Source organism: Zea mays, chromosome 5 (genome assembly GCF_902167145.1).
Source record: "Zea mays cultivar B73 chromosome 5, Zm-B73-REFERENCE-NAM-5.0, whole genome shotgun sequence".
NCBI classification, from domain to species: Eukaryota; Viridiplantae; Streptophyta; class Magnoliopsida; order Poales; family Poaceae; genus Zea; species Zea mays.
In genome coordinates, this window is record NC_050100.1 from 64,622,741 (window position 1) to 64,635,285 (window position 12,545).

The following is a 12,545-nucleotide window of genomic DNA, read 5'->3' on the forward strand; positions in this document are numbered from 1 at the left end:
TTAAATGCTTGCAAATCCTCTACATCTATTGTTGATCATGTTACTATTTGTACTAGATGTAGAGATGTTAATATTGATGCTATTCATGATAACCTTGCTTTAATTAAACAACAAAATGATCATATAGCTCAATTAACTAGTAAAATCAATGAGCATGAGATAGAGAATGAAAAATTTAAATTTGCTAGAAGCATGCTCTATAATGGGAGACGCCCTGGCATCAAGGATGGCATTGGTTTTCAACCGGGAAGCAATGTCAAGCTTAATGCCCCTAAAAGATTGTCTAATTTTGTTAAGGGCAAGGCTCCCATGGTTCAGGATAACAAGGGCTATATTTTATATCCTGCTGGTTATCCCGAACACAAAATTAGGAGAATTCATGCTAAGAAGACTCATTCTGTTTCTCACCATGCATTTAAGAATGAGGCATCTAGCTCTAGGCATTCTACATATGTTAAAATGCCTAAAAGGAAATCTCCTACTACATCAAATGAACCTAATATTTCATTTAAAACTTTTGATGCATCTTATGTGCTTACTAACAAATCAAGCAAAGTAGTTGCCAAATATGTTGGGGGCAAACACAAGGGCTCCAAGACTTGTGTTTGGGTACCCAAGGTGCTTGTTTCTAACATCAAAGGACCCAGACTGTTTGAGTACCTAAGAACAAGGCCTAAAATGTTTTGCAGGTTTATGCATCCGGGGGCTCAAGTTGGATTATTGATATCGGCTGCACAAACCACATGACAGGGGAGAAAAGGATGTTCTCCTCCTACGAGAAAAACGAAGATCCCCAAAGAGCTATCACATTCGGGGATGGAAATCAAGGTTTGGTCAAAGGACTTGGTAAAATTGCTATATCACCTGACCATTCAATTTCCAATATTTTTCTTGTAGATTCTTTAGATTACAATTTGCTTTCAGTTTCTCAATTATGCAAAATGGGCTACAACTGTCTTTTTACGAATATAGGTGTTATTGTCTTTAGAAGAAGTGATGATTCAGTAGCATTTAAGGGAGTATTAGAGGGTCAGCTATACTTAGTCGATTTTAATAGAGCTGAACTCGATACTTGCTTAATTGCTAAGACTAATATGGGTTGGCTCTCGCATCACTGACTAGCCCATGTTGGGATGAAGAATCTTCACAAGCTTCTAAAGGGAGAACACATTTTGGGACTAACAAATGTTCATTTTGAAAAAGACAGGGTTTGTAGCGCATGTCAAGCAGGAAAGCAAGTTGGTACCCACCATCCACACAAGAACATCATGACGACCGACAGGCCGCTTTTGAGCTACTCCACATGGATTTATTCGACCCGATCGCTTACATAAGCATCGACGGGAGTAAGTATTGTCTTGTAATTGTGGATGATTATTCTCGCTTCACTTGGGTATTCTTTTTGCAGGAAAAATTTCAAACCCAAGAGGCTTTAAAGGGATTCTTGAGACGAGCCCAAAATGAGTTTGGATTGAGAATCAAGAAGATAAGAAGCGATGATGGGACGGAGTTCAAGAACTCTCAAATCGAAGGCTTTCTTGAGGAAGAGGGCATCAAGCATGAGTTCTCTTCTCCCTACACACCTCAACAAAATGGTGTAGTGGAGAGGAAGAATAGAACTCTACTGGACATGGCGAGGACCATGCTTGATGAATACAAAACTCTGGACCGATTTTGGGCTGAGGCGATTAACACCGCTTGCTACTCCATCAACCGGCTCTACCTCCACCGAATCCTCAAGAAGACATCATACAAACTCCTCACTGGTAAAAAGCCCAATGTTTCATATTTTACAGTCTTTGGTAGCAAATGTTTTATTCTTTTTAAAAGAGGTAGAAAATCTAAATTTGCTCCTAAGGCTGTAGAAGGCTTTTTACTTGGTTATGACTCAAACACAAGGGCATATAGAGTCTTCAACAAATCCACTGGATTAGTTGAGGTTTCTTGTGATATTGTGTTTGATGAGACTAATGGCTCCCAAGTGGAGCAAGTTGATCTTGATGAGCTAGATGATGAAGAGGCTCCATGCGTCGCGCTAAGGAACATGTCCATTAGGGATGTGTGTCCTAAGGAATCCGAAGAGCCTCCACAAGCACAAGATCAACCGTCATCTTCTAATCAAGCATCTCCACCAACTCAAGATGAGAACCAAACTCAAGACAATGAAGATGAAGATCAAGAGGATGAACCACCTCAAGAGGAGGACAATAATCAAGGGGGAGATAAAGTTGATCAAGACAAGGAAGATGATCAAGAGATACAGGGTCAAAGATCGCCACACCCAAGAGTCCACCAAACGATTCCAAGAGATCACCCCGTCAACTCCATTCTTGGTGATATCCATAAGGGGGTAACCACTCGATCTCGAGTCACTCATTTTTGTGAACATTACTCTTTTGTGTCCTCTATTGAGCCATACAGGGTGGAGGATGCACTAAGAGATTCGGATTGGGTGCTGGCAATGCAAGAGGAACTCTACAACTTCACGAGGAATGAGGTATGGCATTTAGTTCCACGTCCTAACCAAAATGTTGTAGGAACCAAGTGGGTATTCCGCAACAAGCAAGATGAGCATGGTGTGGTGATAAGGAACAAAGCTCGACTTGTGGCCAAGGGTTACTCACAAGTCGAAGGTTTGGATTTCGGTGAAACCTATGCACCCATAGCTAGGCTTGAGTCAATTCGTATATTACTCGCCTATGCTACTTACCATGGTTTTAAGCTCTATCAAATGGACGTGAAAAGTGCCTTCCTCAATGGACCAATCAAGGAAGAGGTCTATGTTGAGCAACCTCCCGGCTTTGAAGATAGTGAGTATCCTAACCATGTTTATAAACTCTCAAAGGCTCTTTATGGGCTCAAGCAAGCCCCAAGAGCATGGTATGAATGCCTGCGAGATTTTCTTATCACTAATGGCTTCGAAGTCGGTAAAGTCGATCCTACTCTATTTACTAAAACTATTGCAAAAGATTTGTTTGTATGCCAAATTTATGTTGATGATATCATATTTGGGTCTACTAAAAAATCTACATGTGAAGAGTTTAGTAGGATCATGATTCAAAAATTTGAGATGCCTATGATGGGGGAGTTGAAGTATTTCCTAGGATTTCAAGTCAAGCAGCTCCAAGATGGCACCTTCATCAGCCAAACAAAAGTACATTCAAGATATACTTACCAAGTTTGGAATGAAGGATGCCAAGCCCATCAAGACACCCATGGGAACAAATGGGCATCTCGACCTCGACACGGGAGGTAAATCCATAGATCAAAAGGTAAACCGGTCGATGATAGGATCTTTACTCTATTTATGTGCATCTCGACCGGATATTATGCTTTCCGTATGCATGTGTGCAAGATTCCAAGCCAATCCTAAGGAAGTTCACCTTAGTGCCGTGAAAAGAATCATGAGATATTTAGTTTACACTCCTAAGTTTGGACTTTGGTACCCCAAGGGATCCACCTTTGATTTAATAGGATATTCAGATGCCGATTGGGCAGGGTGTAAAATATAGGAAGAGCACATCAGGGACTTGTCAGTTTTTGGGAAGATGCTTGGTGTCTTGGGCTTCAAAGAAATAAAACTCAGTAGCTCTTTCTACCGCCGAAGCCGAGTATATTGCCGCAGGTCATTGTTGTGCGCAATTACTTTGGATGAGGCAAACCCTCAGGGACTATGGCTACAAATTGAGCAAAGTCCCTCTCCTATGTGATAATGAGAGTGCAATCCGCATGGTGGATAATCCCGTTGAACACAGCCGCACTAAGCACATAGACATTCGGTATCACTTTTTGAGGAATCACCAGCAAAGGGGGGATATCGAGATAGCTTATGTTAGCACCAAAGAACAATTAGTCGATATCTTTACCAAACCATTAGATAAGAAAACTTTTAGCAAACTTAGGAATGAGCTAAATATACTTGATTCTCGGAATTTTGATTGAAACATTGCACACATAGCTCATTTATATACCTTTGATCATATCTCTTTTATGTCTACGACTAATGTGTTTTCAAGTATATTTCTATGCTAAGTCGTAGACTGAAAGGGAAATGGAGTCTTCGGCGAAGACAAGGCTTCCACTCCACTCTATCGGTATCATTTACTCTTCGCCATCACTCCACATCACTCTCAAATTGGTATAATCTTTCACTCACATTTACTTGTACCAATGGGGGAGAAAGTAAAAAGGGCTCACAAAGTCTTCGTTTTTGGCAATTAATGTCAAAGCGGGAGAAATATTAAGCCCAAAGCAAAAGGACCGCACCACCACCTTTCGATTTTTTTATATTTCAAATTAGTATGACTTTCAATTGGTATATTTTCAAAACTAGCATCTCAATATATATTTCCAATTGATATCTATTAAAGCCCTCTTGAAAACTAAGAGAAGAATTTCATTCAGGGGGAGTTTTGTTAAAGTAAAGGAAAAGCATTTGAAACAAGGGGAGAAATTTCAAATCTTGAAAATGCTTCTCAAAATCTTATTCATATATATTTGACAATTTGCAAAAAGACTTTGAAAAGATTTTCCAAAAGAATTTGCAAAAACAAAACAAGTGGTGCAAGCGTGGTCCAATATGTTAAATAAAAGAAAGCAAACCATGCATATCTAATGAAACTATAAATTGGTTTAATTCCAAGCAACCTATGCACTCACCTTATGCAAACTAGTTCAATTCTGCACTTATATATTTGCTTTGGTTTGTATTGGCATCAATCACCAAAAAGGGGGAGATTGAAAGGGAAATAGGGTTTAACCTTTTCCTATAAATAATTTTGGTGGTTGAATGACCAACACAAATAATTGGACTAACTAGTTTGCTCTAGATTATATATTATAAAGGTGCATAAAGGTTCAACACAAACCAATAAAAAGATCAAAGTTAGGGTTCAAAAAGAAAGGAGCAAAGAAACCCAAGTGTGCCCTGGTCTGGCGCACCGGACAGTGTCCGGTGCACCAGGACCGTACAACTCTGAACTAGCCACCTTCGGGTTTCTCCAGCGTCGCTCCGCTATAATTCACCGGACTGTCCAGTGTGCCACCGGACTGTCCGGTGCACCAGTGGAGCAACGACTCTTTGGCGCAACGGTCGACTGCACAGTACCCCAGACAGCGTTACAGTTCGCGGTAGAAGTCAGAGCAGAGGTCAGAGGCGCACCGGACAAGGAACGGTGCCTGTCCGGTGCGGCACCGGACTGTCCAGTGCCACCAGAAGTCAGCGCTCCAACGGTCAACTGCGTCAGAACCCTAACGGTTGGGTGACGTGGCTGGCACACCGGACAGTGTCCGGTGTGCCCATCGACAGCAGCCAACCCCAACGGTTGTTTTGGTGGTTGAGGGCTATAAATACCCCCAACCACCTCCACTCCAACCATCCAAGAATTCAACACATTACATTCAATACAAGAGCAATAGACTCCACTCCAAAGACACAATTCAAGTGATCGATCCGCTCAAAGTCTCCAATTCAACTCTAGCGCATTTAGACTTGTGAGAGGATCATTTGTGTTTCTTTGTTGCTCTTGTTTGCTTGGCTTGGCTTTCTTTTCTTTCTCACTTCTTACTCTCAAGTGCTTTGTAAGCGAGGCAAGAGACACCAATTGTGTGGTGATCCTTGCGGGGTCTAAGTGACCCGTGAGATTAAGGAAGAAGCCTCACTCGGTCTAGGTGACCGTTTGAGAGAGGGAAAGGGTTGAAAGAGACCCGGTCTTTGTGACCACCTCAACGGGGACTAGGTTCTTTGGAACCGAACCTCGATAAAACAAATCACTGTGTCATTCGCTTTATTTTCTTGGTTGGTTTGTTTCCCCTCTCTTCCGGACTCGGATTTTATTCTAACGCTAACCCCGGCTTGTAGTGTGTTTAAAGTTGTAAATTTCAGTTTCTGCCTATCCACCCCCCTCTAGGTGACTTTCACAGATCCCTTGGTAGAAGGATTCCTTCTCAAGCTATCAGGACTCGCTAGTGAGGCCCTCAAGCGCCCATGCATGAAGCTCATCATCTCCAACAAGAGGCGCCTCTCCTTCTCCAACTCCTCTAGGCTGCTTTGCACCTCGACGATGTTCCCCTCAGTGGCATTGAATTTCCCTTGGATTGATGACCGAACAAGAATGAGTCGTTAGAGAGAGGAAGCGGGCTATGGATGCTTAGCTTCAGAAGAGACTATTAAAAAATGTTACCTTGCAGAGAGGCTAGGAGTTTCTTCTCCTTGTTTTGACCGCCCAACTCTTCCTTCAAGGCCACGACTCGAGCTTCGGCGACCTCTTTCCCTCGCTCTAGGATACTGGGGTGTGAGTTCGTTTTCGGGACCAGTACTTGTAGGTAAATACAAAACTTTAATATTGGTATTAAATCTGCTTAATTTTATCTTCTGATATGTCGTGTACTTATTTTTTAGATGATTCCTTATTGGTGCACCGCGCATACTCAGTGCTGGGAGCAAATGGTGGGGAGGTGGTGCTCTCTTGAGTGGGATGAGGCGCACAACACTAGCCGGGAACGATGTCTGATGATGCAAGGTCCCTCCCACCACCAAGGCAGATGCAGCCTCGGCAAATATGCAGAAGCATGGGTACACACTCTTTTTTATTTAGGTATATAACATTCGATTAAACATGATTTCTAACTATCTCATTGGTTTTCTCGTAGTCGGCACCACATGGTGCCCGTCCTTCATCTTCTCGGCGTATGCTATGGCCCACAAGGGCAAGGCAACGTCCGATGTCACCTACAACCTAGAGGACGGGTCCGAGGCGTATAGCAACTCCGCCGTCTACAGCCACCTCAGTGAGTATACTGCCATGGCACAGGAGGTCCGTGGGCCAGATTACGATCCAAGGACCGAGGACATCAACGAAGATGTCCTCATGAGGGTCGGAGGAGGCAAGAGGCATGGGCGGTACTAGATTGCCGATAGGGTAGTCGACTCATTGTCCACTCCCACTCTATCTTAGGTGCGAGCAAGGAGCACGAGCGCGTGCCCAGCCATACGACCTCGACAGGACAGCTCACATCATCGGATACAACAACTCCAGGTTAGTGCTTCTGTAACTCGTCATTCCTTGAGTTATATACCTTCTCTTTGAGTTATTATAATGTTGGGGTGAAATATTACAAGCCCATCTAGAATAAGAGAGGAGGGAACAGATGGAGATGGAGACGAGGATGAGGGCGGAGCAGGTGGCTCTCTTAGCAGATCAGCAGAGATGTTCCAGTACATGCAGAGCTTTGGCACCGCACAAGGTTTTGCTACACCACCTCTGTTGTTCCCTCCAGCTGACACTGCTCAGTTCCATACTCATGTGAGCATCAAAATTCTAGTCCTGCATGATATGTATTCATCTTATATAACACATGCAATCTCTTCTCTGTGCAGGGACAATCTGCGGCATCCAACAACCCTCATGGATCGCCCAGCCCATCGTCGAACCAGTCCATCCGCCCACCTCGCTGATGTTCTTCTAAACTTAGTTGTGAGACATGTTTAAGGCATATATTGGATGTTTGTGGACTTATTTATAAGAGTATTTGTTAGTGTTGTGAACTATTTTGTGGTACTTGTGACTTTGTGATCTTTGTGAAGAAACATGTGATCTTTATGAGCTATGTTGCGTGTTTGATGTATGTGATGATTATGTGATATATGTGATGTATATGTGATGATTATGTGATATATATTTTGTTTGTTTGGATGGAATAGCAAAAACAAATAAAAGGGGTATTCTTGTCACTTTGCCGAGTGCAACACTCAGCAAAGAGGTACTTTGCCGAGTGCCTTGACCGTAGCACTCGGCAAAGAAGGCACACATGGGAACCGGTAAAGCTTTTTTGCCGAGTGTTGTGGCTAAGACACTCGACAAACAAGAAACCTTTGCCGAGTGCCACCAAATGCACTCGACAAAGGAACTAACAAAGGTGCCCACTGGTGCTCCCGTTGCCAGAGCTATGCCAACTGGCACTCGGCAAAGACGGAGCCTTTGTCGAGTGCCTTCTAGTACACTCAACAAAAGAACTGGCTGAAAGTTGCCTAGAGGGGGGTGAATAGGCAAAACCTGAAATGTATAAACTTAAACACACACTAAGGCCGGGGTTAGCGTTAGAATTAAATCCGAGTGCGAAAGATTGTTTCTCTTGCCACGAGTTGCTCAAATGATGCAGATGACGTTTGGGAGCAAACTCAAATCAATATTGGCAAGGAAACTTTGGAGAGAGGAAAGAGGGCAAATAAATCAAATGGAAATCAACACGCGTGGACACGGTGATTTGTTTTTACCGAGGTTCGGTTCCAAAGAACCTAATCCCCGTTGAGGAGGCCACAAAGGCCGGGTCTATTTCAACCCTTTCCCTCTCTCTCAAACAGTCACTTAGACCGAGTGAGCCTTCTCCTTAATCAAACGGGTCACTAAGACCCCGCAAGGACCACCACACACTTAGGTGTCTCTTTCTTAGCTTTACAAAGCACTCAAGATTTAGAATGGGAAGGAAGAAGGCAATCCAAGCAACAAGAGCGTAAATGAACACAAAAACTCTCTCTCTCAAGTCACTAAGTAGTTGAGTTGATTTCAGGACTTGGAGAGGGTTTGATCTTTGGAATTGTGTCTTGGAGTGTAGTCTTTTTCTCGTGTATTGAATGTTGAATTTAGAACACTTGGATGCCAATGTATGAGGTGGTTGGGGGTATTTATAGCCCCCAACCACTTCCTAGTCATTGGCAAAGTCTGCTTGCGATGGGCACACTGGACAGTCCGGTGGCGCACCGGACAGTCACTGTTCACTGTCCGGTGCGCACCACGTCAACGCGCCCGTTAGGGTTTGGAGCTGTTTGACTGTTGGAGCTCTTTGTCTTTTTGCTGCACCGAATAGTCCGGTGCCATATGGACAGTCCGGTGCCACACCGGACAGTCCGGTGGCCTCTGACTTTTGCGCTCTGACTTCTATGTGGCACTATTTGCCACTGTAGACTTTTGCAGTCGACCGTTGGCGCACAGGGAGCCATTGTTCCGCTGGCTCACCGGACAGTCCGGTGAATTATAGCAGAGCGTGCCCAAGGAATTCCCGAGAGTGGCCTGTTCGTTTGCTGGCTAGCCTGGTCCATCAGACAGTGTCCGGTGCGCCAAATATTAGCACACAGTCCTTTGCTCCAAATTTGATTGTGTCCCTAACTGAATTTCTTTCTTGGTTTGTGTTGAACCTTATGCACCTGAGATAAATGATATCTAGACAAACTAGTTACTCCACGTGGTTTATGTTGGTCGTCAACCACCAAAATCGATTATAGAAAATAATTAGGTCCATTTCCCTTTCACCGGTAAAAGGGCCCACGTGGGCTTCTTTGCCGAGGGCCGGTACAGTAGACACTCGACAAAGAGAGCCTTTCCTGAGTGTCACGATGGCACTTTGCAAAGACTCTGTCACTGTCCCCTAGGGCTGTGACGGTGATTTTTCTTTACCGAGTGTCCGATAATAAGTACTCGGCAAAGAAGCTGTTGCCGATGTACAGTTCACCAAGACTTTTTTACCGAGTGTCACACTCGGCAAAGACTTCGCCGAGTGTTTTCCTTGCTTTGTCGAGTGCTTCAGGCACTCGGCGAAGTAGTTGTGTCCGGTAATAAGTGCACAGAACGTTGGTAGGGCGCAACACGACGAGCCAAGTTGAGCCCCATGTTACAAAGGCTATGGGTCAGCATAGCCCGAATGATGGCACATGGGAAATACGAGACAACCAGGTAACCCTCAAAGCCCACGAGCGCATGTGGCCCTACCCCATTTAGAACGATTGGTGTTACCCTTGCCTTATGGCTCCTTCCTAGGGAATCCACTCCTGGCTGACCCCTCTCTTGGCCTATAAAAGGGAGGGTTGACCCCCAAGCAAGGGAGTTGAGTTCTTTCGGATACACACCTAGAAGGACGGATCTCTGACGAGTCGATGAACAGGAGGAAGAGCACCGACGAGGACCCGAAGGCCGGAGCCCCCCAACCCCCCGCCAAGCCAAGACTAAGCTAGACTCCACTTTGTAGCCTTAGCTCCACTTCCACCCCGATAAGAGACTTGATAGCCTCTCCTCCCTCTCTCGCTCGCTTGTGACCGTTCTACGAGTTTTGATCATCAATGGTGCCGGTAGTGCAAGCCGCTGATGACTGGAAGTAGGGACGTTCTGTCCGAACCAGTATAAATCTTGCGTCCATCGCGTACACCGACGAAGCCCGGAATGCACACAATAAATTTATTTGTTGGAGCGAGGTTCGAAACACCGACGAAGTGTTTTTTTCATGGTGGTTTTAATTGTCTGATAAGTTTTAAACCACAAAAGATGTCCTGCCTTATTAAGATCACGATATATTGGGTCACCAAATAATAAAACAAAGTATTTAGATCTTATGAAGTTAGCTCTGGAAGCTTCTATAAACAGGTTTTTTTCTAAAAAAATAGGAAAATATCCATCAAAAGCTGGAAATTTTCTAGGTCGCCAGCGGTTATAAGCCAACTATTTCTTAGAGCTGATTTGGTGACCAAAGAATTAGAGAATATTAATGAGAAAGTAAATCTCTTGCTATTCAAATAAGATCTTGTTTGGATATTCTCGTATTTACCTCAATTGATTGAGACGTAAATTAGTTTAAATTACACTCTAATCTAACTTATTACATATAGATTGGAGTGAATACAAGAGTATTTAAATAAAGCCTTATTAGAGGAGATTCATAGGAAAATAAATATCTTGTATTCAAATTTAAATAGAAAAAATCACTCTAATTTTTTCATTTGTCACGTTTTAATTTAAATATGAACTAACGATCTATAAATACTAAAAATGGATGCAACGTTACTTCTCTATGGACCACTCCGATTCCTTAGTCATCAAACCCGCCCTTACAGTCTTATCCATCGCGGCCTCGCCGTCCAGCAGCTAGCTACGACCTAGCTCTGGGCCTCTGGCTCTGTGCCTCGCCCGAGCTGCAGCTCCACTCTCCGGTGCACCATGGCCGTCCTGACGAAGGTGCTTCTCCGTCTCTTCTTCACCACTGGTGGCCTCATCGTCTTCCTGTTGTTTCCCGCGTCCTGCCTTGCTCGTCCTCCTCATTCCAGCAGCAACTACAACTACAACTACTACTGCGACTGGTGCCCTCGCCGTTCCACCGCCTCCCCCGACCTCGACGGTAAATAAGACTAGTTGTCTCATTTGTAAGTACGTGTGATGAAGCTCTCAGCTCAACTTCCTTCTTATCCGGGCCACTTGTTCACGTCAATGTGCAGCGTCGTTGCTGCGTTCTTGTGGAACTAGTAGAGACGGCGACGACGGTGGCTTCGACTGCGGGTACGGGGCTGCGGAGCAGCTGGACGGAGGTGGAGCTCCCCACGTCGCCGCCGCGGGCGCCGACTCCTTCCGCGCCGGTGCCGGCTGCGGCGCCTGCTACCAGGTGGGTGTGGCCGTGTGGGTCAGTGGGTGCACTGCAGTGCGGACGACTTGCTCATCCGCAATGTGTGTTCATCAAATGGATTATATATGGACACCTTCCTGCTTGCAGTTGAGGTGCAGAGACCGGAGGGTGTGCGGCGCCGGCGCCGTCAAGGTCGTCGTGGTAGCCGGCTTGGCCAACCGGACGGGGTTCGTGCTCACCCGAGAGGCTTTCGCTGCGATGATGGCCAGGCCGCGCGTTTCGTCCGATGACCAACTGCTGCCCGGCTTGGGTGGCAATATGGTTGAGGTCGACTTCAGGAGGTGATGCTGTTTCTGCAGTACCTATACACATTTGATTTTGAAACCCACGACCGATGCTGTGGCCGATGCCGCCGGCCATTGTTGATGCTGTTCCGAGCTAAAGATCCAACCTTGACCGATGCAGAATACCTTGCGAGTACAAGAACAGGAACCTGTCTGTACGCATCGACGAGGAAGGGAGCCGGCACCCGGCGCACCTGGCCATCACCTTCCTGTACCAGGGCGGGCAGACGGACATCGCGGCCGTCGAGCTCTCGCACGCGCACGCGCAGCCGCCGTCGTGGCGGCCCATGGCGCCCTTGCGCAGGCGCGGCATCGTGACGTGGCGCACCTCAAGCGCGCCGGCCGGGCCGCTGCAGCTCCGCCTCGTCGTCACGGCCGGCGTCGGCGGCAAGTGGCTGCGGGCCGGCGGGGACGTGCTGCCGGCTGACTGGCGACCTGGGCAGGTGCACGACACGGGGCTCCGGGTCCGCGACGTCGCCCTGAGCTCCTGCGCCCGCTCCTGCCGCGGCGCCGCTACAGCCGGCGCCAGCGAGGAGCTCAGGTAGAGTAGATTAGATGTAGGCATGGCATGGCATGGCATACAATGGCATTGGGCTGGAGGCGAGCGAGATTAGCTTGCTGCTTGAGTGCCCATGAAGGATGATCGTGTTTGTCCATTGAGGAAAATTAAAAGCAAACCAGCAGAGAGCTGATCTCTGATGATCTGACGCAGTCCATGGGAATGGAAGCAAAGTTGGTTTTTTGCTGACTAATGGACGGTAAAATGAGCGACCGATGGATCTGTCATCTGATTCACACATGCATGGACGCATTGCATAA

General features: G+C 46.0%; 1 protein-coding gene across 1 annotated transcript; it reads left to right on the forward strand.

Annotated features, from left to right (window-relative positions):
* The first annotated feature begins 10,842 nt into the window (after positions 1-10,842).
* Positions 10,843-12,271, forward strand: LOC107403072 (Expansin-like A2). The gene is made up of 4 exons (NM_001321374.1): positions 10,843-11,160; positions 11,258-11,421; positions 11,530-11,723; positions 11,848-12,271. Exons 1-4 carry the CDS (start codon positions 10,983-10,985, stop codon positions 12,269-12,271), a joined length of 960 nt encoding a protein of 319 aa, NP_001308303.1. The 5' UTR covers positions 10,843-10,982.
* Positions 12,272-12,545: the final 274 nt, after the last annotated feature.

Excerpts from the sequence above, each read along its gene's own strand:
- LOC107403072 (NM_001321374.1), top strand. The coding sequence starts at position 10,983 with ATGGCCGTCCTGACGAAGGTGCTTCTCCGTCTCTTCTTCACCACTGGT. Across the intron at positions 11,161-11,257 it reads CGCCTCCCCCGACCTCGACG|CGTCGTTGCTGCGTTCTTGT; the intron begins GTAAATAAGACT and ends GTCAATGTGCAG. Across the intron at positions 11,422-11,529 it reads GCTGCGGCGCCTGCTACCAG|TTGAGGTGCAGAGACCGGAG; the intron begins GTGGGTGTGGCC and ends TCCTGCTTGCAG.